A 27,118-nucleotide genomic window follows, 5' to 3' on the forward strand; every position below is an offset into this window, starting at 1 on the left:
TTAGTGCTTAGAGGCTACAATTTGATGGTTTCGGATTGAGCCAATCTCTCCTCTTACAAAGTCTCAAAACTGCATGCTGACCTGCGCAGGAGCAGCTTGGGGTGGTTCTTGCTCTCCAGGTTGCGGTCGATGAGGTCCGAGAGCAGGTGTTTCAGGACATCGGTGGCGTACTCCAGCCGCCCCTGCAGAGCCGTCATGATGAGGGAGGCCACGTTCCCCCTGTCCCGCATGGAGAAGGAGCGCTGCATCTCCAGCGTCCGGATGAAGGTCAGCAGGAAGACTTTGTTGTTGATGAGCTGGCCAAAAACCTTCAAGGCCTTCTCCACGTGCAGCTGGCCGTTTCCGGACACCTGATCGTGGAACATGAAAAAAACAAAAACATTATAGCAACTATTTAGTATTGTCATCGATTCAGTTTGTGAGTTTTGTGACATGCGGTGCACACACAACATAACTCCAGGTATGTTTTTGATGAAGAAAACATTTAGAATGAAGTAAATGCAGCCTCCCATAGGTGCCATGACAGAGACAAGTTGATAGTCATGGAAGGGACTATACGGAGTTTAAAAATGTTAAAACTATGTATTGTCCTTCCCCTACATGTTCTAGCCATGTCCTAATGTGTAAAATGAGACCTGTTCACCACAACGGCCTCTAAAATCCTGCACTGTCACTCAAAAACGTGTCACTTCGGGTCCGAATTGCCGTCATGCACGAGCTTAATATAGAAGCTGCAGTTACATGTATGACCTGAGGTGGCAGTAGTGAGTATAAAATGGCGAACTTGCATCTAGCCCCTTTAAGTTAAACATGGTATGTGAAGTACCGTAAATGCTCTAATATAGGCCGGGCCTTTATTTACTCAAGGGCATCTAGGACCAGGCCTTTATTGGAACCAGGCCACAGTTAGAGACAGGCCTTTATTTCTATTTGAGCAAAACGGACGACCAGGAAAACGAAGAAAAACGAGATTTGTGTCCATTTGCACCTAAAATATTAGGTTCATTTATTAATGAACATTTCAAACCCTCTCCCAGCGGCTGGAACATTGACGCCTTTTATTTTGTCGGGACAACAGGAAGTGTTTCGTTGCTGTTAGCGGAGCTTTGACATCAGTGTCACTTCAGGTTTCTGTTTCGTTTTTACCGCGGACCGGATTATTTGTTGTTTTCTTGTGTAAAAGGCGAGTTTAGACGGAGCGTTTGTGTTTGTGATCGATCATGAGACTGACCCGAGAGAAGACGAGACGCTCGCGCTGATGGGAGGAGTTATTTTGAGGCGTGGGACTGACCTGCACACGGAGCAGCTGGACGTGCTTTGAAGACGCGATGGAGACTTTATTAAAACCCTGGAGGGTCACACAACATTTGCCCTGTTTCCAAATATGGTCACAGGAGGTTTGAAAAGTGGCTAAATCTGTGTCAAAGTTACGCTCGGATCAGCTCCTCCGCAGCGTCCCCCTCGGCCCGGGTTCCCATTTGTTACTTCCTGCACGAGAGTTTTCATTTACACCAGTATGAGACAAATTCCTAACATGGGGAATATTTCTACCTCTATAGTTTCTAATAAAAGCCCCGGCCTGTTTTAGAGACCGGCTTTAATTTGCCTCCGCCAGCCGCGAACCCGGCTCTGTTAGAGACCCGGCCCCTGTCGGAGACCCGGCCGCTAATGGAATACAGGCCAGTATTAGAGAATTTACGGTAAATAAAGTTTGGGACAAAAGTTCTTTTTTTGTCTCAAAGTGGATTCATTTGGTCCGGTTTCAGCCTGACCTTGCGCCACACCAAATAAAGATTTTTCCAAACGCTTTCACTCATGTTTCACCCCCGTCAGACACAGGCTACATTTATGGTCAGTAACTGAGAGCGTTTTAATCAATTATTGACTTGCGTTGGCGAAGGAGCACCGGTTAGCTGCGATTTGGTTTTCTACTCCATTGTCAGACCACTCGCAGGGGAAAGGTGATACTTAGACACAAAACCCGTTCAGAACTGTACAGTCACGGCTGCACTCAGGGTTTTCACGTAATAAAAGAAAGTTTAGTCTTAATTAAGGAGGGCACATTCTGACATTTTGCAAACTGACTCGGTGAATTAATTACTTTGCCTTTTAGTGCAGCCTTGAGGCCCGAGTGGTATTTTTGGGTCTTGGTGAAATGAAATTCGCCAACGCTTTGCTTTGAGGATGACATTTTAGACTCTCAAAGAAAACGTCTATGGATGGATAATGAATGAACGCGATGAGCAACTTTCAACCTCCACTCGAATTTGTTCTTTGTCGCTCGTGCAACTGAAGCAACACCTTGAACACATAATAATTATCTTATACACACAACAAGCTCAGAACCAAAACCAATTCTCATTTGCCTAAAAGCAACTTTGTTTGTCTTGAAGGATATTTAATCTTTTAACATTTTCATTCTGACATTCATGAACTCCCCAAAGTCTTCACTCGAGTTTGTTTATCATACAGACGCTAATATGATTTTAGACAATACAGGCAATTTTTTCAGTTTTCAGGTTTTGGGCCAAATTGGTCTCTGAACATATAAGCTTTCACCCGGTAACAGAAAATATGCCTAATCTTCACAACAACATGTTTAAATATTGCGCTGATTCAATGTTCCCCCATAGACTTATATGGGAGAATGCAATTTGAAGGGCCTTTTTCTCAAAACACATTTTTCTGTCATTGTGGCGACACTATGTCCACGTCAGTCGGACCTAAAGACTTCACATTTTCCAGCCTTGGACTGAACAATATTTGGAAGATTTTTTCAGAGGGATTTTTTATTATTTAATCCCTTAAAGCAGTACTAAGTAATGTGTTTACCTTAATAAATCCTTCCCGTAGTCCCTGTGGGGGTAATACAAGTGTTTATGGGATGATTGGAGGGTCTTTCATCTCCCCCTGGTGTCTCTGGCCAGAAAACCATGTTTGCAACTTCACTGCCACCGGTGCGGAGTCACCAATACACACTAATGTAATCACGAAGAAGAAGCTAACAGGCTAACGGGCAAAGCTAACTGCGGGCTAACGTCACTTTAAACAGTATTTACAGCCAAGTTTGAGTGAAAAAAAAAAATTCTATTGTATAATTGGTTGTACAGTAACCCTCTCTCCCTTCGCCTTTCCTGTCAGCGTAGTATTTACTCTCCAAGACAATTAAAAAGTAAAAAAATCGTAACTTGCTACTACACCTGCAGTTGCGCTTATGGCCTCTAGGGGGAAGAGTTACTTAGTACTGCTTTAAGCCCCATTTATTGAGTTTTGAATGTAAAAAATAAGGCGAAAATTACATTTTTTACAAATTTTTCCACAAAACTAAACAAGAAATCCAAAATCCCCTCTGAGAAAGTCTTGGCAACTCATTCATCAATAAAATGAAACCATAAGTTTGAGCTCTATCCATTATTCAGATTTCGTCGCCGAAAAGATGGGAAAATTGGGGCATTTTTCGGCATAAAACACCTTGTTCTTATATGAAAAGACAAAATGACAGAAAACTTGCTATGTATTTTTTTCTCACATTTATGCCAGTGATCGACAGCAAACGTTTCAAATTGATATCTGTAAATTTACATTTTTTCCCTATTCACCTGCAGTGTCTCGCCTTATTAAGTGGCACGATCTCTCTCCAGTGAGTCAAAGTGTTAAGCTAACTCCCTCTCCGACCCCCGCAGTGATACGGCGATGTGAAGGGGACCAAAATGTGTTAACCAGTCCCGCGTTTCCCAACCCGGCGCCAGAACCAGCAGCCCTGCCGGAGGATTGGGGCATTACTCAGTTCATTACCCCTCGTCGTGAAGCTGGCCGTGGGTGAAATAGCCAGCGCCCCCGTTTCCCACCAGGGAGCCTACATTTCAAGAGTACATGTTTGGAGTGTTGTGTATAACAGCACACTGGTGTCCTCTCCCCTCCAGCGCTCCGACACGCTGTCACTCACTGCACCTGTGGCAACAACCCGGACTCTGCTGAATATATTCGCTGAAAATATACGGGTTTCATGTCAGCTTATTTCATCCAAAAGGGTGCCCTCTACAGTTATGACAAAGGTGGGATTTATTTATATGTTGTTTGTGGATGATGTTTAGGGGTGTGACAATATATTGATTTTGTAACATATCCCAATATTTTTCGAGACAATACAATACCAATCATTTTTATTACGATATCAAACGAGTCAAATGCGAGACTTTTGAGGACGTCACGCATATTCATGAGGTATAGGGATCAATAATTCAGTCCGAACAGTAGAGGGCAGCACTGCAATTTTAAGCACTTGGACCAAACATTGTGTCTCAAATATATTACTTTCAATGATTTATAATATAATATAATATTATAATTTAAAATCCTATCATTGTGAGGTTGATTTATTCCTTTTGAAACAGGACTGTGCTTTCTTGTTTGTTTAGATATAAATGAAGTGATGCCACTGACAGATCAGTCAGGGAATCAGGAATCATTTATTTATTTATAGATTTATTGAAAGGGACTATACAGAGTTAAAAAAAAAAGTTAAAATTATGCATTTTCCTCCCCCTACATGTTCCAGCCATGTAGGCAAGTTTGGCCTACATGGGTCGTGGAGGCCGATTTTCATCTTCGCCAAAACACCAGGGGCCGAACCTCACCATTGTAGCCGAAAGTAAAGAACTTTTTTCTGCAAATACCAATGTTTAACATCAGTGGTTCTAAAGTGGCTTCGGGACCCAACATTAAGCCCACACAAGTTTTTGTTGAACAAGACTGAAATTATGATCAAAACAACCCAATAACAAAAAAATTAACACACTACGTTGTGCATTGTGTTCCCATGCAGTTTCAGATGGAAAATATTGAATAAAAGTTCCCTTTAGACTCGAGACCCACTGAAAATGGTTCCTCGACCCACTTTTGGGTCTAGAATCCCTGTTTTACTTTATATAAAATGACCAAGTGGGACGTTCTGCCAGGACATCTATAATACTGACACTATTTCTCTCATTTTTAGGGTACTTTAACAGGTATTTGATCTCTGATTTGCATAATAATATTTCTCAAAATCATCTTGGGGGCCAGAGGTTCTGTGCTGAAGGGCCGGATTTGGCCCTCGGGCCTGACGTTGCCTCCCCCTGTCCTATAGTGTAGAATGAAAAACTGCTTCTAAAATCCTGCACTGTCACTCAAAGAGTTGTTGCTTCGGGTCCAAGGTGCCGCCATGCACGAGCTCAATGTAGAAGCTGCAGTTACGCATAAGACCTGAGGCGGCAGTAGTGAGTAAAAGGTGTACAAAGCACATGAAAACAATGTAAACGATGGATAAAAAAGGTAAAAAATTGCATGTTTCTATAAAAAACGTGATGCATCGTAGGTTATTTTTGTGCAATATATCGATTATCGGAGTATCGCATCGTATCGTAATGTTATCGTTATCATGAGCCATGTATCACGTATCATATCGTGACGTGACCAGAGGTTCCCACCCCTAATGTTTAGTATTATTGAGATTATGTCACATGATGGGCTTTTTTAACCTCTTCAACCCCGCCTTAACCGAGCATATTTTCTCCAGTTCGGCTTTACCTGAATCTTAAAAAGCTTCATGACCGTAGAGCTTGCAGCCTGTAAGCCAGTGCAACACTTCACAGCCTCAGCTCTAATCCATTCCGAGAGTTTGAAAGGGTTTTAACGTAGATGTTTCACTTCGCCCACACACATGTCGCTAAAACTGGCACACATTTTTTCACTACTGCGGTTTGATCGAGAGTGTGGACAGTGAACACAATAGGTCACAACAAAAAAAAATCTTACGTTTGTCGAGACGTTTTTCCAGAATTATGAGAATCTCCGAATTTCAAAACGTCACGTACCTCCAACTCCCGGAGAACGGGGTGGTCCTCGATGCCCGGGAACAGGACCCTCATGGCGTACGTCCTGTAGTCCAGGTACGGGATGCCCGCCCGGTCCAAGTCACTGGTCAGCTCGTTGATGTCCGTCTGCAGCTCGGCAAAGGCTTGGAAAAAGAAGATCGAACAAACGTTAAGCTCTGAACATGCTTTATTTACAGCGCTGTTCGTCTCCGCCGCAGTTTAAGACGATTTATGGGTGTTTCAAAAAACTCATAAACGCATTTCGTAGCAGGTAGCATTCAAACAAAAGCATTTCACTTCTGTCGGCAATTCTGTTAATGTGTTATTTGTTCAAAACGGAGACCAATTTACCCTCCAACTCCACGGCTGTGATTGTCACCGAGAGCGGAGGGAAAAAGAAGACGCCAAACAAATGGACAGAATTGAACATAAAAACAGATGCAAGACGATTTACTTCCAGGAACAGCAAAGAAAAGTCTATTCGGCTGCTTTCTCTCGTTTATTACAGATCTTACTCTCCTCGTTTCCCAAGTTTGGGATTGGGATTGCGTCAAAAAAAACTGAGGTCGTGCGAAGTTTCCAAATGTTTCAGATGTTGTAGACAAAACAAAACAAGAACAAACGGTAATTATGAGGATTATTTTTTTACTTTAACGCTTCGGTCAGGAAATCCCGACGCTTTGACAATATGGCAGGTGCTTCAAAAGTGAAAAGTAATTACCGAACCCCGCATTTTTTTGCATACCGCGATAGGTGACGGGTACAGGAAGCCCAATTAAAGCCCGAATTCAAAGAGTAAAATCCCTTCTCCCAAAAAAAAAAAAAAAGAAAGTAGCATCTATCTTGACAGCGCCCCCGGAAGCCGACTTGGGACCTGCTGCATGGAAATTAACTTGTCCCAAAGTCTCAACGGAGCAAACGCGAACTCTTATTATCTTTATTTACCCTTGTGATGCCTCTGACAGCTCCAGCCCGTCACCTTAAGTCACACTTCTACCCCTTCGCTCCCTTCTAAGTCGACTCCGTCTACCCGCACTGTAAATTGGGTTCCTTCAAATCGTGCCGTATCGGTTCAAGGCAGCAGGTGAGGAGTAGTTAATTGGCCCCATCCCGGCTTGAGATGGCGCTTTCGGCCGTACAGGCGGTGCTGCCCTGCGCCACGTGCCCCTAGGGATAAGGTTCTGGGGCTCCCCGTGCTCAGCCAATCACAAAAGCAGCAGTGGTCGTCCAACTTGTTCGCCGCCCCGAGCCCTGTGGAAGTCCTCTGCCGTAGACACCGAACCAAATCCACGCCTCGAGCCAAGACGCCGCTAATGGTTTAAACATTAATCTTGGCTTTTTTTTCCCCTCGGAACGCCGGCGTGTGACTGATTCCCCCTGTTAGAGCAGCATGTATGTGTGCTGGTATTAGAGAGATAAAGGGGATGCTCGCGACCCGGCGTGCATGCTAACTCCGCGCGGAGCGGATAGGGCGGCCGGAGGGGAGCGCGGGTAATAAGGTCCAAAAGGCTGATGAAATCCACAGGACACACACACACACAAATACAAAACCGACTGGGGGTTTTTGCTGATGGGGCACAATGATGACATTTGGGGACAAGCAGATTTTTTTGATGTATTGTTTAGGCAAGGGCGGCAAAGTTCTCGTCCCTTATTAGCTGAAAAGGTAGCCGCAGCAGAACTATTTCACTTTTTCTTTTTTTTAAATGAATAGTGTGTGGTTCTAAAGCAAATGCATTTATGGAAAGCGGACGGGTGACTTTCTGATGAAGACACACTGGTGTTATTTTAGACCCACATGTTTGAATAACCCCCCTGGAACCGCCACCTTAACGTGGTGGAGGGGTTTGAGCACCTGAATGATCCTGGAGCTCTGTTGTCGGGGGCTTCGGGTCTCCCTATGGCAAACAGGTCCTATAGGTGACGGGTCAGACACAGAGCGGTTCAGAAGCTCCTTATGAGAGACCAACAGGCCCGTTTAATCATGAGGCCGTCCCTCTGTGGACCCACCACCTGCAGGAGGAGCCATAAGGGGCTGGTGCAATGTGATTTGGGCAACTCCAACAGCCGCCCCCACGACCCGGCAACGGACAAGTGGAAGAAAATGGATGTATGTTTGAATAAAGGACCTTCTACCACAGATCGCCTCGGTACTTTTTGACTGCATTTCGGCTACTAATGTCACGTCACTTGCAAGTCACCAGGGACAGACTGTCCATTTACCACGTGATTATAATGTGTTGTTTGTATCCTGATCTCTTCTTGTGTCAGTGCCCTCTGCTGGACACCTTTGGAATTCTTTCTTTTCTTATTTATACTTCCCCCTAGTGGCTGGAGTGAGCATTCTGGCTATTTCTTCATAACTCCGCACAGGAATGGGTTAGAGACTTACTTTTTTTTTTTGACATGCTCAGGAACTTGTGCTCTATTTTATTGACCTTTATATAACCAGGATTGTCCCACTGAGATTAAGAATCTCTTTTTCAGGGGAGTCCTGGCCCTCTGTAAGTCAGGGGGCCGGCCCTTTGTCCCACGTTTTGCTCCGGGGTGGGATTTCTTCCAAAGCAGTGCCCAAAAAGTCACACATTGCTTGAAGTTAAACGTTTCCGGGTTATGCTTTGTCTAAGAAAAACCCCATCTAAACTCTGATTGGTCCATGCCATTCATATTAGATGTTTGCAAACAGACATTTTTCCACTCAGAGAAGAACAGGGCGATGTGCCGTCTATACGCACCTGTTCCAAACAATAGATGTGCAAAGTAACCCCTTTCAGAGTGGTAAAGAATGGCAACATTGGAATGAATTCAAAGACATGAAACACTTGTAGCGTATTTCATTTTGAGAATGTTAAAGTTAAGCAATGACTTGTAACGTTCCTTCGTGATACAGTTCTTAAAGCACCAAAAGCCCCAATGTTTTAGACTTTCCAAGACCAAGGCATTTCATCTTGATCGACCTTTAAAGCTCATACAATAATGCAACGATGCTTCTTTTTAAGTTCTAGCTATTTTAATTCACAATAATTGGTTCATCACATATGGGTCACCATTTAAATAGAATAGAAGCATTTGTACTTCGCAGGGTTAGAGCCACAAATAACTCTATTGTAAAGAAGCCCCCGAGGCCAGTAATCTCTTCCTTTACCGACCCTTTGTGCCCGAGGTGTTATCTCAACGCTGGGAATGAAATCAAAGACATTAAAAAGGCCCCCATTATTTGCTTTGCTATCTAGGTGGGCCGTTTGAAAGATCAACCTAATAACGTTATTGGCAAGGGTTTAGGTCTCTGCAGATCCCACGGGCTTTCGCTAATTTATCAGGGAGATTATAATCTAGTAGAAAATCTTTATTGGGTTATCTGCAGCGGTCCAGAAGGTCATAGGTCACGGACACCAAAGAGGAGATAAGGCGGGCACTTGCTAAATAAATAAACACGTATGGCAACCCTGGAGTATAAGCTAATCTTGCAAGAGGGTGCGGGCATCTCCGACTGGTCGAGGAAGAGCTAATTTTATAAGACAAATATATACATTTGAATATATGGCGTGTATGAGATTAGGATTATACTGAGGAAGACTATAGATAGAAATGTAAGTACTTAAGTCCATGACAAGGCGGGTCAAATGCAGGGGCTAACTGACACGAGCTGCCTGGCGTTAATGTGAAATGGAGCTAAAATGACTCCATGACCTACATCGAAGAAAAAGGAAATCTTCAATACATAATTTAGTATAGGAGGCTTTAGTGCAGCGCGCTGTACACGGCACACATTAACAACAGCGTCCCTGAAATCCGCAGCGTGTCTTCAAGGAGAGCTCGGATGGCAATGACATTCCTACAGCAGTGGTTCTCATGGTGGATCTCAGGGTCATCGGCAATTTTAGATATTTGTCCCCATTTTATGTTGAGATAATTTCATATATGCTTTAGTAGTTAGTGTTTTTCTGGTTTAGACAAGGTTTTCTCCCACTGCACATAATGTAGTCCAATTTAGGTGTATTTCCGGCCCTTCATAGACACTTAAGTTCTATTTGACCTTGAACTCGGGCTGGTGGTACTTGGAGGGTCCTATAAATGTGTGAAATATATGAAATATATATGTGAAAACTGTTCTACCTAGTGTGAAAACTGTTCTATATCCCAATCTGGAAGTAAAATCCGAAAAATTAAAATTAAATTGACTTATAACCATTGCAGTTTTGCTTTGATCACAGGAAGAGGATTTAATTAAATGAGGTTCTCTTCAAACAGCTTCATTTTGAGGACCCACGATCGTTTGGACTCCGAAGCAGTGTTCATTTTGACAATGTATTTTAATATATTCACCCTATTCCGGAATTGTGCCCGTCCCTTTTCTGCGATCAGTTCACATAGGGCTTGTGAAGTCAAGATAAAATCAGTTGCTCCGCAGAAAGAAACGGTGCAGTGTTGACTTGTGAGTGAACGTTGGACATTTTACACAAATCAATCTACTAGACATCGGATTTTAGCGGCGGACATTTTCCCTCTTCTCCTTTTGCGCTGTACCGGAAGTGTCAAAGCAAAGGAGGTGCCGGGACAAGGCAAAAAGAGGCAAAAGTGGGCGGGGGCGGAATCAAGTGAGAATCTGAGAATCAGGTCAGGTTTTTTTTTTTTGTTTTTTTTTTGCAAAAATGTCATTTACTTTAAGTCAAGATTTTGTCAAATAATTCTCTTCAATTTTATAATATTTATTATAATCATGTTTAATCAAGGTCCTCAGCTTCATGGAGCTTCATTAACCTCTTACCACCCGCCTAAACCGAATGCAATGCAAATTATGTCCTCTTTTGGCTGTGTAACACCTCATTTGAAAGCTAAGACCCACAAAACTGACCTTTTTCCTTGCGTTGTTGCTGTGTTGTGTCACCTTTTGTATGTTGTATGTATCTTTTCTTTTTTTTCATTTTTGTCACATTTTTGTTGAGTTTTTGTCACTTTTTGGTTGAGCTTTTTGTCACTTTTTGTTGATTTTTTGTTGATTTTTTGTTGATTTTTTGTTGATTTTTTGTTGATTTTTTGTTGAATTTTTGTTGAATTTTTGTTGAATTTTTGTTACATTTTTGTTACATTTTTGTTGAATTTTTGTTGAATTTTTGTCACATTTTTGTTGAGTTTTTGTCACTTTTTGTTGAATTTTTGTCATTTTTTTTGTTGAGTTTTTGTTACATTTTGGTCACATTTTCGTTGAGTTTTTGTCACTTTTTGGTTGAGCTTTTTGTCACTTTTTGTTGAATTTTAGTTGAATTTTTGTCACATTTTTGTCAAGTTTTTTTGTTGTATTTTTTTGTCGCATTTTTGTCACATTTTTGGTGCTTTTTCCCCAAGAATCTTTTTGATTAGGCTAAAGCCAAACTGGAGAAAATGGGATCCGTTCAGGTGGGAGTTAAGAGGTTAGCAACTTTTAATCTAGGTCTAGTCTAGTTTTAGTCATTAAAAAACATAACCTTGACTAAAATTATAACTGAATATATTAGTCGACAAAATGAACTCTGGTCTGGAGCTTGTTTGGTGTCAGGTTTTGGGTTTTAAAACAGTTTAGTTGCTCTAGTGACATAATGGTGTATAAAACTGAATGTTCAACAAAATCCTCTACTGCCATACATGTTTCAACTACTACTAATATTGTTACTGCAAACTCAACCTCAGCTGTTACTCCTGCTGCGCCATCTTGTGCCACTCGAAACCCACCTTCCTTGCACTCCAGGGCGACCCGGGACTCCAGGTTGTCCATCTGCATCTGCAGCCTCTTGAGCGTGAGGTCGTTCTCCCGGGACTTGCGCTTGTAGGCGATGAGGACCAGGATGACGATGATGAGCAGCAGGCCTCCTCCGGCCGCGATGCTGACGATGGCCGGCAGGGTGAGCAGCGAGTCCGACATGATGTGCACCGAGCCGGGGGACACGTGGAGACCCCCCACCTGGACCTGGAGGAGGGATGATACGGGAGTGTGTTAGTGCTAATTAGACACACACAAAAAGCATCAATAGCAACAACATCCTGATATTAACAAGATATGATAGATTGGATTTCAGGCTATTTTATACAGTGGAGCACGTCCCTTTGATTACTTTCTTGCTGCCGGAATAAAACTGGATATATACTAGATACGTACTGTAATAGAACATCTCACTGCATGGACCATCAACTACCTCACGGACCGACCACAGTATGTGCGGCTGCGCAGCTGTGAGTCTGAGGTGGTCGTCTGCAGCACCGGGGCCCCACAGGGCACCGTCCTCTCACCGTTTCTCTTCACCATCTACACATCGGACTTCACATACAACACGGACAGCTGTCATCTCCAGAAGTTCTCCGACGACTCCGCCATCGTGTACTGTGTGTCTAAGGGTGAACGACCTGGAGTACCGGTCAGTCATCATAGACTTTGTGGACTGGTGTGAGCTTATTTGTATGTGATAAATAAGTTTGTATTTCACCAGAAAACTGCTAAAAAGAGTGAAAAATTGTGATTCCATCCAGTGTTAATTTTGACAACATATTTTAATTTAGTTTTAGTCTTTTGACTAAAATGTAATTTAATTTTAGTCGAGATTTAGTCGAAAAAATCTTTTCAATTTTAGTCTAGTTTTAGTCGACTAAAATTGCAAGTAAATTTAGTCGACTAAATTTAAGACTAATTTTGTGGATTTTGCATTGATAATATTCATTATAATCATATTTAATGTTGTTCCTCTGCCTCATGGAGCTGCTCCACATGAACAAAGCTCAGAGCTGATCCTTTAGCAGAGAATTTACATGATCTGAGGCTCTTTCAGACGCTCAATACAAGTTTGGATGATTTTAGTCTCTCCCTTTCATTTTTATTTAGTCTTATTTTAGTCGACTAAAATATCTGGACATTTTAGTCACAGTTTTAGTCTCATGAGAAACTTTTAATTTAGTTTTAGTCCAATTTTAGTCACAAAAATATCACTTTGACTAAAATTAAGACTAAATATTTTAGTCGATGAAATGAACACTGCCTCCATCTTAAAATCTTTCATCCCTAATCTCTAAATGGTACAAATTAAATAAACAGTCGTCTATAGCTGAATATTAAGATTGAAACCAATCAATGTGTTTACGTTACTTTTGCTCTTTTATTAAAAATATATAAACACCATTCAATAAATAGAGTATGTGGTTCGCCTCTCACTTTTTCCAAGTTCAAAAATCTTCACAACAATTTCTTGGAAGACCAGCACCATCAAACACGATAAAGTTTAGACACAAACGACCCATAGTGTCAAAACATTTGGCCCCATAAGATGACAATATTGTGAGCGGAATCCGAAAGCCTGATTTCCAACCTGCCGCTGAGAGGGGCTTGACCGGGGCTGGACTCCATCAACATAACCGCCATCTCGAAATAATTGCCGGCGGTTTCCGACTGAACCTTTTGACTGTGAACGCACACTCATTGCTCTGGCCCTGACCCGACTCCTGCAGCTGAATGAACAACAAGTGCACAGAGAAAACACGGCTCCAAGGCCAGAGGAAAACATTACAACTAGAGCTGTGGAAGTCTTGGGTGTTTGCTATAGTTGCAAGTCCAAATGTCATGTTTTTGGATTTATCAAAGTAGTTTACATTTTCTTTGTTCAGGTTTTAACCTCTTAACCCCCGTCTTAACCAAGCACATTTTCTCCAGTTCGACTTTACCCAAATATAAAAGGATGAAAACGCAGCAAAACAGGCAACAAAAATAAGACAAAAAAGTGACCTGAGAGCTCACAGCCTATGCCAAAGGCCCCATTTGAAAGCTAAGACCTACGAAACTGATCGTGACTTTTTTGTCACTCTGTCATCGCGTTTTTGTCACATTTCTGAAGTCTTTTTGTCATGTTTTCGCAATTTTTTGGTGGTGTTTTTGTCGGTGCTTTAATGTCACTCTTTTCTTTTCTTTTTTTGTGTTTCTGTTACTTTTCTGTTGTATTTTTATCACATTTTTGAAGTGTTTTTGTCACTTTTTTGTAGTGTTTTCGTCACTTTTTGCTAGCCTGGCTAACGCCCGACTAAAATCACAAGTGATATTTAGTCTGGGGACGACCAATTAATTTTCTCGTAGGAGAGGTGTGGCTTACGAATGTCTATCTTGCGTCTGCACGAGGCCACAGCCAATCGTATCATCGTATGAGGTACCCGCTGTGAACTTTTGACCTAAACTACTGTATTTAGAACACGGTCTAAAGCTTGATCAAAAAATAGCGTCCCGTCTGCTGCTGTCATGTTTGATCCGTAAATAAACTTTTTTTTTTATATCCGTAAATAAACTACAATACCGTATGTCGAACAGCTCGTCATCGTCTTTCTGTCCCTCCTCGTTTTGTGATTGGTTCCCAAATCCATGCGAAAATTTCGGCCATGGTCCTCAGGCTGCTGTGCAGTTCAAAATGATTTGAGCGGACACAGCAGCCTGGTGTAGCCAGGTTAACTTTTTGCAGTGTTTTCGTCACTTTTTTGTAGTGTTTTCGTCACTTTTTTGTTGTGTTTTCGTCACTTTTTTGTAGTGTTTTCATCACTTTTTTGTAGTGTTTTCGTCACTTTTTTGTTGTGTTTTCGTCACTTTTTTGTAGTGCTTTCATCACTTTTTTGTAGTGTTTTTTATCACTTTTTTGTAGTGTTTTTGTCACTTTTTTGTAGTGTTTTTTTATCACTTTTTTGTAGTGTTTTTTTATCACTTTTTTGTAGTGTTTTTTATCACTTTTGTGTAGTGTTTTCGTCACTTTTTTGTAGTGTTTTTTATCACTTTTTTGTAGTGTTTTCGTCACTTTTTTGTAGTGTTTTCATCACTTTTTTGTAGTGTTTTTTTATCACTTTTTTGTAGTGTTTTTTATCACTTTTGTGTAGTGTTTTCGTCACTTTTTTTGTAGTGTTTTTTATCACTTTTTTGTAGTGTTTTCATCACTTTTTTGTAGTGTTTTTTATCACTTTTTTGTTGTGTTTTCGTCACTTTTTTGTAGTGTTTTTGTCCCTTTTTTTCACTCTTTTGTAGCATTTTTGTCACTTTTCCATTGTGTTATTGTCACTTTTCTGGCCCTTTGTTGTTGAATTTTTCATCCTAGTTTTCGTCGCTATTTTGACCCTTTTTTCCAAGAAGCTTTTACATTCAACAAGAGAAAATGTGCTCAGTTCAGGTTAAGAGGTTCGTACAGAAACATCTGAAAGGCAATAACAATAATGCCTTGCACTGGTATTGCACTTTACCAGCCTGTGTCCCCGAGCGTCTCAAAGCGCTGCTGTTGTGAGGGTGCGATCACTGACCATGACTTTGTACTGCCCGGTGAGGTTGGGCGGCTCGCACAGCAGCTGGCTCTCGGACACGGTGACGGAGCAGGGCGTCTCCCCGATCAGGACGCTGTAGTTCAGCCTCACTCCTCCAGACGCCGCCGGCACCAGGTTTCTGCCCTGTGGCCACATAACCAAAAACAGCGGGGGGTCACATTACACGCTACAGTGAGAATACAGAGGCAATGTGTCGCCCAGGAGAGTGAAAAGGAGAACGGGGGGGGGGGGGGGCCGTCCCGACAAAGACATCAAAGAGAGGGGACGGCACAGTCAAAAGCATCCTTAGTTCATGTCTGATAAAAAAGCAATGCGATGTTAATGAGTTTTTGTCAATCACAGAAGAAAGTTATAAAAGAAAATGTAAATTAATAATGAATAAATGGCCCGCTGTCTTATAAATACTGAACATTTCTTGACAAAACCTCGTCCAAAAAAAAGGGTGTTATAAGGTGAGTGAACGGTAATTGTTTGTGTAAATGAAGAATGAAAACAGGCAGCATTACGTAGTCTAGACCAGTGGTTCTCAACCTTTTGGCGCCGCAACCCCCATTTTAACAGTAAAAGGGATTCGTGACCCCCGCTCGGGTCACGCCGTGAGAAATAGGAATTGTAGCCTACATAATTCTTAACCCCTTAACTCCCGCCTGAACCGAGAGGATCTTTTTCCTCACGTCATCACATTTTTTTTTTCCATCATTTTTCAATTTTTGTCATTTTTTTTGGTCAATTTTTGTCAATTTTTTTTATTTTTTCAAATCAAATTTTTATCAAATTTTTGTCACATTTTTGTCACATTTTCGTATTTTTTTTGTCACATTTTTATAAATTTTTCGTCAATTTTTTGTCACTTTTTTGTCCCATTTCCATCATTGTTTTCGTCACAGCTTTTTTCCAGAAGCTTTTGGATTGGGGTAAAGCCAAACTGGAGAAAATGTGCTCGGTTCAGGTGGGAGTTAAGGGGTTAAAAAACAAACAAACAAAAATGAAATTCATCAAACTACAAACAAATATTGGCACTCTGGTAAAATAGCAAACATGTGCTACAATAAAATATCAGATTATATGCTAATGAAAATATGGCTATTTTATCTAAATGATCTGGCGACCCCCTAAATTTGTCTCGCGACCCCCAGGTTGAGAACCACTGGTCTAGACAATAAAATGCTACAAGTCTGTAGGTGAATAGGGAAAAAAATAATAATTTGCAGATATCAATTTGAAACTTTTGCTGTAGATTATTGGCATAAATGTGAGAGTGTGTGTGTCATTTTATCTTTTCATATAAAAACAAGGTGTTTTATGCCCACAAATGCCCAAAAATGTCCCATCTTTTCTGCGACGAAATCTGAATAATGGATAGAGCTACATTCAAATGTATGGTTTCATTTTATTGATGAATGAGTTACCAAGAGGGGATTTTGTATTTCTTGTTTAGTTTTAAAATAAGCATTTTTTTGTGTGTGGAAAAATTAGTAAAAAATAAATTGACATCAAAAGTCAATAAATCAGGCAAGGAATTAGATATTTAAAAATCCCTCTGAAAAAATCTTCAAAATATTGTTCAGTTCAAAGCTGGAAAATCTGAAGTCTTTAGGTGCTTCTTAAGTGTCGCCACAATTATAGCAAAATGTGTTGAAAAAGGTCCTTGAAATTGCATTGTCATATAAGTCTAAGGGGAAACATTGAATCAATATGTAAACATGTTATTGTGAAGATAAGGTATATTTTTGTTTCCAGGTGAAAGCTTATATATTCAGAGACCAATTTGGCCCAAAACCTGAGAAAAATGAGTTTTGCCTGTAGTGTCTCTCCTTAAAATTAAGGCGAAAATTAAGGTGAGACACTGCAGGTGAATAGAGAAAAAAAGTCAGACATCAATTTGAAACTTTTGCTCTCAACAAGGTGTTTTATGCCCGAAAATGCCGCAAACTTTCCAAGCTTAAAAAGGTAAATTCAAATATGCTTTGTGAACGGCTTCTGTGCGATGAAAATATGATTAAATAACAAGTACTGTACAGTCTGCTCGTGTCCTCGGGCCAATTGAAATACAATAGCACAATCCCCGCAGCCCTGGAGCAATGAAACAGCGGGGGTCACATCGTACAATACAGCGAGAGCACAAACCCGACATGTCACGTATTACAGTGTAAATGAGAGGCAGGGGGACAAAGACATCAGAGCAGCAACAGCTGGACCGCAGGACAATGGAGGAGACTTAATGTTATGGTAAGCCCCATAGTTCATGACGAGGGCGGTGAACTGAATTAGACATCGATCAAGCATGAAATTATGACCGCTGACAGGGGGAGAGCGGCTGTGTCTTCATTACTGGTCTGTCGCAGTTGGGCAGAAGGGAATATTATGTCTTTAGAATGTATAGTACCGTAAATGCTCTAATATCGGCCGGGGCCTTTATTTACTCGAGGGCATCTCGGACCAGGCCTTTATTGGAACCAGCCCACAATTAGAGACAGGCCTTTATTTCTATTTGAAAACGGACGACCAGGAAAACGAAGAAGAACGAGCTTTGTGTCCATTTGCACCTAAACTATTAGGTTCATTTATTAATTAACATTTCAAACCCTCTCCCAGCGGCTGGAACATTGACGCCTTTTATTTTGTCGGGACAACAGGAAGTGTTTCGTTGCTGTTAGCGGAGCTTTGACATCAGTGTCACTGCAGGTTTCTGTTTCGTTTTTACCAAAGGACCGGATTATTTGTTGTTATCTTGTGTAAAAGGCGAGTTTAGGCGGAGCGTTTGTGTTTGTGATCGATCATGGGACTGACCCGAGAGAAGACGAGACGCTCGCGCTGATGGGAGGAGTTATTTTGAGGCGTGGGACTGACCTGCACACGGAGCAGCTGGACGTGCTTTGAAGACGCGATGGAGACTTTATTAAAACCCTGGAGGGTCATAAACATTTGTCTCCCTGTTTCCACATATAATCACAGGAGGTTTGAAAAGTGGCTAAATCTGAGTCAAAGTTACGCTGGGATCAGCTCCTCCGCAGCGTCCCCCTCGGCCCGGGTTCCCGTTTGTTACTTCCTGCATGTGAGTTTTCATTTACACCAGTATGAGACAAATTCCTAACATGGGGAATATTTCTACCGCTATAGTTTCTAATAAAAGCCCCGGCCTGTTTTAGAGACCGGCTTTAATTTGCCTCCACCAGCCGCGAACCCGGCCTCTGTCGGAGACCCGGCCTCTGTCGGAGACCCGGCCTCTGTCGGAGACCCGGCCGCTAATGGAACACAGGCCAGTATTAGAGAATTTACGGTGTGTAGTTTGGGAAATAAATATATGAAAAGCAAAGAAATCCAAAGATGAACATTTCAGGAAGGAGTTTTGTCAATTTCAATCTGCTTCAACAATAACTGCTTCACTGCTGCTGCTGCTTATCAGTAACTCCACGAGTCTTTGAGATCTTCTGATAGAAAGTTTCTGACAGAAAGTTTGCAATTATTGCCAACATCAAGGCCAAACACTCCTCCTTTCGTGAAAACAAATTCAAAAGTTAAAAAAAAAAAAGTCAATTTTCTATGGCACAATGTTTGTTATATAACATCCAATTCTTCACTTGATTACCATAGTGAAAAATGCTTCTTTGTTTAATTAACTTTCACACTTTGTAATTGGATTTTTGTTTAGTCCTCCGTTATCTGCAATTTTAATCAAAATGCGCAGTAAAGTTGAATTAGCTTTGAAAGTGAAAGCAAACGTATGATACCCAACAATCGAAAACTGTGATTCTGAAAGTTCCCTGGAGTTTGTTGCCTCACATTTATGTTTTTACATACAGATAAAGATAAATACAGACAGGGAATGGTTGTTTTCTTCCATACCTTGAGGATGATGGGCGAGCCGGGCTTCTGCTCCAGGACCCCCGAGGCGCTGAGGGGTTCGAAGTAGGGGTTGGGGAAGTACAGGAGGTTCGTGTTATTGTAGACCAGCAGAGCCTGGACGTTGTTGAAGATGAAGCCGAACTCGTCCGCGTGCTTCACCGAGTCCAGCCCCGGGAGGTACTCGGCCAGCAGGGAGGGGGCCAAGCAGCTCATGTGGGTGGTGTTCAGGACTTTGCACACCTGCACAGAAGGAACAGGAAGTAAATGTTAGTTAGTGCAGGGTTAGGCAGGTGTACTTCGATGTTCCTGTAAACTGATCCCATCCATTAGGGCGACCGGGGGACCCTGGATCTTCATGACCATGAGCCACCTCAACCTCTCGATCTTCACCACATAACTGCGGAACAACTGCTGACCTTGTGGAAATCACAATACTGTATGTCTGAGTATCTTAACCATCAAGCAGAAGCTTTTAAAGATGAAAGAAGAAAGAAGAAGGAAGAAGAAGAAGGAAGAAGAAGAAAGAAAAAGAAGAAAGAAGAAGAAGAAGAAGAAGGAAGAAGAAGAAAGAAAAAGAAGAAAGAAGAAGAAGAAGGAAGAAGAAGAAAGAAGAAGAAGAAGGAAGAAGGAAGAAGGAGAAAGAAAAAGAAGAAAGAAGAAGAAGAAGGAAGGAGAAGAAAGAAGAAAAAGAAAGAAGAAGGAAGAAGGAGAAAGAAGAAGGAAGAAGAAAGAAGAAGGAAGAAGAAGAAAGAAGCAGAAGAAAGAAGAAGAAAGAAGAAGGAAGAAGGAGAAAGAAGAAGAAGAAGAAAGAAGAAAGAAGAAGGAAGAGGAAGGAAGCAGAAGAAAGAAGAAGGAAGAAGAAGAAGGAAGCAGAAGAAAGAAGAAGGAAGAAGAAAGAAGGAAGAAGAAGGAAGAAGAAGGAAGAAGAAGAAGGAAGAAGAAGAAAGAAGAAGGAAGAAGAAGAAGGAAGAAGAAGAAAGAAGAAGAAAGAAGGAGGAAGAAGAAAGAAGGAGAGGAAGAAGAAGAAAGAAGGAGGAAGAAGAAAGAAGAAGAAAGAAGTAGGAGGTAGGAAGAAAAAGGAAGAAGAAGAAGAAAGAAGGAGGAAGAAGAAAGAAGAAAAAGAAAGAAGAAGAAAGAAGTAGGAAGTAGGAAGAAAAAGGAAGAAGAAGAAGAAAGAAGGAGGAAGAAGAAAGAAGAAGGAAGAAGGAGGAAGAAGGAGTTGATGGTTAATGTAGTGTGATCTCAATGCAGATACACGCAGGAAAGATGACCTCACATTAGCATTAACGGGTGGGCCCATAGTGTTTGAGTTTATTTTGATGATGATAATAATAACAATAATGGCTGACACTTGTATTGCGCTTTTCAAGCCAGCATTACCAAGTTTCTCAAAGCATCACAGTGTCATTAATCATTATTAATTTACTCCATACTCGGTGGTGGCATGAGCTGCTACTGTACAGTCAGTTCACAAGAGATATCTTCCCAGACAAAGCTGGTTCACCAACAGAATAGAGATCAATCAAAACAAGGGGATTTCTATAACATAATTAATTTAATCAATGCAAACATTCGTCACCAAACATCAACAGTTCCATCTTTAAGTTACGGTGTAAAGTCTCGCTCTTGCTCACAAAACTGTAGAATCCAATTGTTCTATTAGTGATTCATTAGTTCCTTTCCCATCCCACAATGCTATTCAATCTAAAAAACAAGAAATTGCATAAAAGACAGAATCTCCCGCAGCTTCTTTATTGGCCTCTCCCACGAATGTCACAAGACCAGGCAGAAGAAACCACGGCTGGCAAAATCTCCATCCAACTTTTCTAAAAAACCTTTTCTTTTCATCTCAGTAGAATGGATCTGTAATCGCCTACTCGGGCCACGCGAACAGAAACACGCTGGTCTTCAGTCAAACCTGTGGGAAGCAGCCGATAATCACCATATAATAAAGTCATCCGGAGAAAAAAAAGCCGATCGCATCAATTCCACCGGCCGGGCTGCCTCCGTAAAAAAAAAAACGTGAAGAAATAGCGATTTGTCTTTGCTTGGAAAACACTGGAGGCCGACAGCTACGAAGTTCGGAGGTTTCGCTTGTGTCCTGAAGGTAGAACCGTGGATGTTTTATGATTTGAGTTTGTCCAGATTTGTGCTGTGGTCCGGAGGGGGAAGGAGAAGCTCGATTGATTTGCAGCTCTGCCCGGAAGGAGTCAAGTCAGGGCTTGTAACAAAGTCTCTTTCGGGTTGAAACTTTACGGGTAATAAGAGAAAATCATCACGATCAAACTTGACAACCACAGGTCCTCCTCACAGGCAAGGCAAGGCAAGGCAAGTATATTTGTAGAGCACAATTCATACACAAGGCAATTCAAAGTGCTTCGCAGTTGCATAAATATAAGAAAACAAATACAATCAATAAAAACATCAACATAGAATTAATCAATTACAGTAAGAGGCAAGAGTGTAGATAAAATACTTTCAGTTATATGCATTTTTAAGTCTTGTTTTGATTCACTCTGTCTTGAGCACTATTTTTAAGTCTTGTTTTGACTCACTCTGTCTTGAGCACTATTTCGCTCTGTCTTGAGCACTATTTTTAAGTCGTGTTTGGACTCGCTCTGTCTTGAGCACTATTTCGCTCTGTCTTGAGCACTATTTTTAAGTCTTGTTTTGATTCACTCTGTCTTGACACTATTTTTAAGTCTTGTTTTGATTCACTCTGTCTTGACACTATTTTTAAGTCTTGTTTTGATTCGCTCTTGTCTTGACACTATTTTTAAGTCTTGTTTTGATTCACTCTGTCTTGACACTATTTTTAAGTCTTGTTTTAACTCACTCTGTCTTGAGCACTATTTCACTCTGTCTTGAGCACTATTTTTAAGTCTTGTTTGGACTCGCTCTGTCTTGAGCACTATTTCGCTCTTGTCTTGAGCACTATTTTTAAGTCTTGTTTTGATTCACTCTGTCTTGACACTATTTTTAAGTCTTGTTTTGATTCACTCTGTCTTGACACTATTTTTAAGTCTTGTTTTGATTCACTCTGTCTTGACACTATTTTTAAGTCTCGTTTTGATTCGCTCTTGTCTTGACACTATTTTTAAGTCTTGTTTTGATTCACTCTGTCTTGAGCACTTTTCGCTCTGTCTTGACACTATTTTTAAGTCTTGTTTTAACTCACTCTGTCTTGAGCACTATTTCACTCTGTCTTGACACTATTTTTGAGTCTTGTTTTGACTCGCTCTGTCTTGAGCACTATTTCACTCTGTCTTGAGCACTATTTTTAAGTCTTGTTTGGACTCACTTTGTCTTGAGCACTATTTCGCTCTTGTCTTGAGCACTATTTTTGAGTCTTGTTTTGACTCGCTCTGTCTTAAGCACTATTTTTAAGTCTTGTTTTGACTCGCTCTGTCTTGAGCACTATCTCGCTCTTGTCTTGAGCACTATTTTTAAGTCTTGTTTGGATTCACTCTGTCTTGAGCACTATTTTTGAGTCTTGTTTTGACTCGCTCTGTCTTGAGCACTATTTCGCTCTTGTCTTGAGCACTATTTTTAAGTCTTGTTTTGATTCGCTCTGTCTTGAGCACTATTTTTAAGTCTGTTTGGATTCACTCTGTCTTGAGCACTATTTTTAAGTCTTGTTTGGACTCGCTTTGTCTTGAGCACTATTTTTCTTGCTTGTTCACACAAAGTTACCTAACCTCCTTCTCCTCTGGACATCAACATAAAATTAATCAATTACAGTAAAAGGCAAGAGTGTAGATAAAATACTTTCAGTCATTTGCTCGGGCAAAAAGAACTGTTTTCAGCCTGGATTTGAACATTGTCAGAGTCGAGGCTTGTCTCACATCCTCGTGAAGACTGTTCCAGATTTTAGCTGCATGAAACTGAAACGCAGCCTCACCGTGTTTAGTCCTGACTCTGGGACCACCAGGAGGCCCCTCCCTGAAGTTCTCAGGGGCCGAGATGGTTCATACGGCTCTAACATGTCAGAGATGGACTTTGGTGCTAAACCGTGAAAAGACTTGTAACAAGCAGAGCTGTTTTAAAGTCTATTCTCTGAGACTTGAGACTGAGGCACAGACAATACAACTCTCAGACAACAATACATTCGAATTATCTTTAGAAATGTTGTTTTGCGCTGTCCTCAAGTGTGGCGCGTTTCCTCTTGCGTCTCATGCATCAGGAGCCGACTGCAGACCCGACGTACCGACTCGCCGAATCCCCAAATAAACCCTCCGCTGTGAGGAAAACTGATGAGACACTCTGCCTTTTTTTTGGGGCTAATCTAGACTCGCAGCAAACTCACTGTATCAGGCCCGGAGGCAGGCGCTCTCCACGGCTCCTCCGCCGCTCCTGGTCGCGTGACATTTGAAAAATTCTTCCCACATTTCACAGCGACGAGCGAGGCGACGATAAGGCCGCCTTAAAAATAGATTTCGGCACCGCACAGGGGGGCTGGGACTATTTAGAGTGGCGTGAAATTCGACTAAGTTTGGCGATAAAGCGCACCGCGGCGGCAGGTTTACAAAGGGAAGATAATGCGGAGATAAATGGGACGTGCAAAGTCAGACTGTTTATGGGTTTCAAAAGTAAGTTGGGGAAGTGTGGCTGCGCAAAAAAACGTGATCCGGACGAAAACGTATGACGAGTGAGCAACAATATCGTTTTGTGTTTACGAGTCGTGCCTCAAAGCGATCATTACTTTTCAAATTAGTTTTTTTCGTGCAACCTCACAACACAAAATCCCCCAAAACACCTCCGAAACACAGCGAGTGACAATGTTTGCTTGTGTGTCAACACTATGTGGCATCCAAAATGTTATAAAATCTCAGTGTTGTGTTGTGTGAGCAGTTAGAAATCCGGCTGAGCGCATGAATAAACAAATAAATAGTAGAATAGAGTAAAAAATGTTGTTACGTGGAGGGAAAAGTGTAAAAAAGGCCGAACACACAGCAATTCTAAGTGCTTTACAAGAAGAATGTACATAAAATAACACTTAAAGCCGAACTAAGTAACTCATGCCCCTAGAGGCCATAAGCGCCACTGCAGGCGTCGTAGCATGTTGCGTTTTTTTCCTCATTAATCGTCTGCGAGAGTAAATACTACGCTGACAGAAAAGACAAAGAGAGGGAGGGATATTGTACATCCAATTACACAATGGAGATCATTTTTCTCACTCAAGCTTGGCTGTAAATACTGTTTATGTGGTGCTAACCTGCAGCTAGCTTTGCCCGTTAGCCCGTTAGCTTCTTCTTCGTGATTCCATAAGTGTGTAGACCCAAATTGTGGTGGACAGAGACTAGGGGAGATGAAAGACCCCCCATTAACACTCGTATTACCCCCAGGGGGACAACGAAAAGGATTTATTAAGGTAAAAAAGCAACTTAGTTCTTCTTTAAAGGGATGACACAGAGTTTAAAAATGCAAAAATTATGTATTTTCCTCCCCCTACATGTTCCAGCAATGTCCTAAAGGTGTAGAATGAGCCCCGACCTGTTCACCACAACTGCCTCTAAAATCCTGGGTAACACTTTAAATAACTACATCTTGCTTAGCGTTAATACATGATGGGTTAACGCTTAACTCATCATGAACAATTCATTAGTTAACACTACTAAGTAGTCTTCAACACTTAATAACTACTTAACTACTACATTTAATGCCTAACTCATAATGAATCGCTTTTCATACTTGACTTATTCCTTTGTTAAGTAGTTAGTCACACTTAACTAATGCATTGTTCATGATTAATTAAGTACTAACTCATCATTTATAAAGGATAAATAATGTGCAGTTATTATAAAGTGTTACCAAATCCTGCACTGTCACTCAAAAAGTTGTTACTTCGGGTCCGCAGTGCCGTCGTGCACGAGCTTAATATAGAAGCTGCAGCTACACGTTTGACCTGAGGTGGCAGTAGTGAGTATATAATAGCCAACTTGCATCTAGCCCCTTTTAGTACATAAAGTCACACTTAAAGGCAATAAAATCAATGAAACCGAGATAACCTAGTATTAAAAGTTAAGATGAAGGCAAAGAGTGCTCATAAAACCCTTTGTTTTCAACCATTTTCAACCATGTCAGAGCAGATAAGGGCACGGTAATTGCGGTAATTACACGGAAAAAAGGACACACGTCTATTTTTTTCATCATAATGTGATTAATCACACCCCTCACCATTAGCCTAACCCAGTATAAAGGCTGCAAATTACCCGGAATCGTGGATTTTTTTTCTTCCTTTCTTAGGGACAATATGGAAAACAGAGCCGCAAAATGGATCATCTCCAATTATCTCTAATTTCCATCCTTCTCCCGTACAGACACTGTGCTGCAGACGTCAAACAAAAGTTCTCAAAATCCTTATGTTTGTTACAGGTGATTGAAAAATACAAAAGCCTTAAGTTTTTGTTTACACCGGGAACACATATACATCTCCCAGCTGGAAACACATCAGTATTTGCCGGATACAGGACAGAATACTGACACGCCGCACACATCTGCTTTGTTTCCATGTGTTCTTATATACTTCTTTCCCACTGGTGCCATATAGGTGCCGTTTGAATTTCCCATTGTTATGGCCATCCACACCGGCCCTTAGGTAGAATAAGCCGACCCGATGATGAGTCCAGCTGGGAAAGCGACAGTCTGGGTTTTGGCACAGAGATGCGTCCTATAGACAGATGCTGCCTCCTCCTGACTGTCACTCCACAACAAGAGAGGCATTTGCAAGTCAACGACACACTCCACTGCCATCTGCTCTGCCCCGGACCCAAACACCCGGGATATAACGTGGATCTACTGTCTTCCTTTCACTGCCGAGGGTGAGGCCATCCAGAGTGGGACAATGAGCGAAGGGTAAACAAAGTATAGGGCTGATAGAAGATAGAAGATTTTTGATCATGGCAAAATTGATTGTTTTGACACTCCATTACATTAAAGGGGGGGTATTATGCAAAATCGACTTTTTCAAGCTTTGCATCATGTTATTCTGTCACTCCCTCATTAAAAACATGCCTGAAGTGTTGCCTTGGCACATTCACGTATTTCTGAGTCATCTGTAAAAACTCTGATGGCGGCCATTTTAGGGATAGGTTTGCCTGAGTCCTCCTAGGAACGCCCCCACCTCCTGGAGACGCCTCCGAGCTTTCGTCACCAGCCGAGTAACCAACCACTGCTCCTCAGCAGAACCCCCTCCCCACTGATGCCACAGACAGCGTGTGGAGGGGGCTCAGAGGTTCGTGAACTCTTAACTCCCGCCTGAACCGAAAGGATCTTTTTCCTCACGTCAAATTTTTTTTTCCATCATTTTTTTTGTTCGGTATTCAACTCATTTTTGTAACTTTTTTGTATTTTTTTGTCACATTTTTGTAAATTTTTCTTCAATTTTTTTTAATCATTTTTTTGTCATTTTTTGTCACATTTTTGTCACTTTTTCGTCAATTTTTTGTCAATTTCTTGTGACATTTTTGCCACTTTTTCATACATTTTTTGTCACTTTTTTGTCACATTTCCATCATTGTTTTGGTCTCAGTTTTGTTGCTCTTTTCACAGAGGCCTATTTCAAGACATTCACTACAGCCATTTTGAGAGAGACATTTTATACAAGGCAGTTATTCTAATTTACCGCATTTACAGACCAACAGAAGGTTTGGTCATCATTGTAGTGTGATATAGACTGGTGTTATGTGACTGAAAAAAAACATAATACCCCCTCTTTAAAATTTAAATCTAGAGCAGCTTGTTTATATCCCAAAATCAAACCTGAACAAAGAGGAAATCTGGACCAAATCGTGGCAAAATATACATTATCTGAGACGACCAGAACTGGAGTGTTTCAACAGTTTAAGCAATGTCAGCCCCCCGCCATAAGGACCAAAGAGAACAGCGCTCCTCGCCGATTGGGTTGGACAAAGGACGCACAGAAGCCACCAAATTTGAGCAGAAAATGTAAAAAAAAACATAATATTAGGGGCCTATAAAAAAGGTGAACTCCTAAAGAAGACAAGACAGGACATAAACTAAATAGGGAACTAGAAGTGATATACATATTTGTAAAAATGCCCAAAAATGGTAAAAGAATTCTCAGTAAAGCCTATTGTATGACCTGTATT

At 41.3% G+C, this 27,118-nt stretch overlaps 1 protein-coding gene across 2 annotated transcripts in view; it reads right to left on the bottom strand.

Annotated features, from left to right (window-relative positions):
• The window catches only part of plxna2 (plexin A2), a 519,114-nt gene that overhangs the window by 83,220 nt on the left and 408,776 nt on the right, over positions 1 to 27,118 (bottom strand). For both annotated transcript variants that reach the window (XM_079558784.1, XM_079558785.1), the window contains exons 18-22: positions 19,008 to 19,247; positions 15,141 to 15,284; positions 11,565 to 11,799; positions 5,856 to 5,998; positions 82 to 350 (exon numbers count right to left, since the gene is read on the bottom strand). In XM_079558784.1, the coding sequence (XP_079414910.1) occupies positions 82 to 350; positions 5,856 to 5,998; positions 11,565 to 11,799; positions 15,141 to 15,284; positions 19,008 to 19,247 (1,031 nt within the window). The remainder of the gene's footprint in view (positions 1 to 81; positions 351 to 5,855; positions 5,999 to 11,564; positions 11,800 to 15,140; positions 15,285 to 19,007; positions 19,248 to 27,118) is intronic.

The sequence above is a fragment of the Gobius niger genome (genome assembly GCF_951799975.1).
Source record: "Gobius niger genome assembly, chromosome: 6".
Classification (NCBI taxonomy): Eukaryota; Metazoa; Chordata; class Actinopteri; order Gobiiformes; family Gobiidae; genus Gobius; species Gobius niger.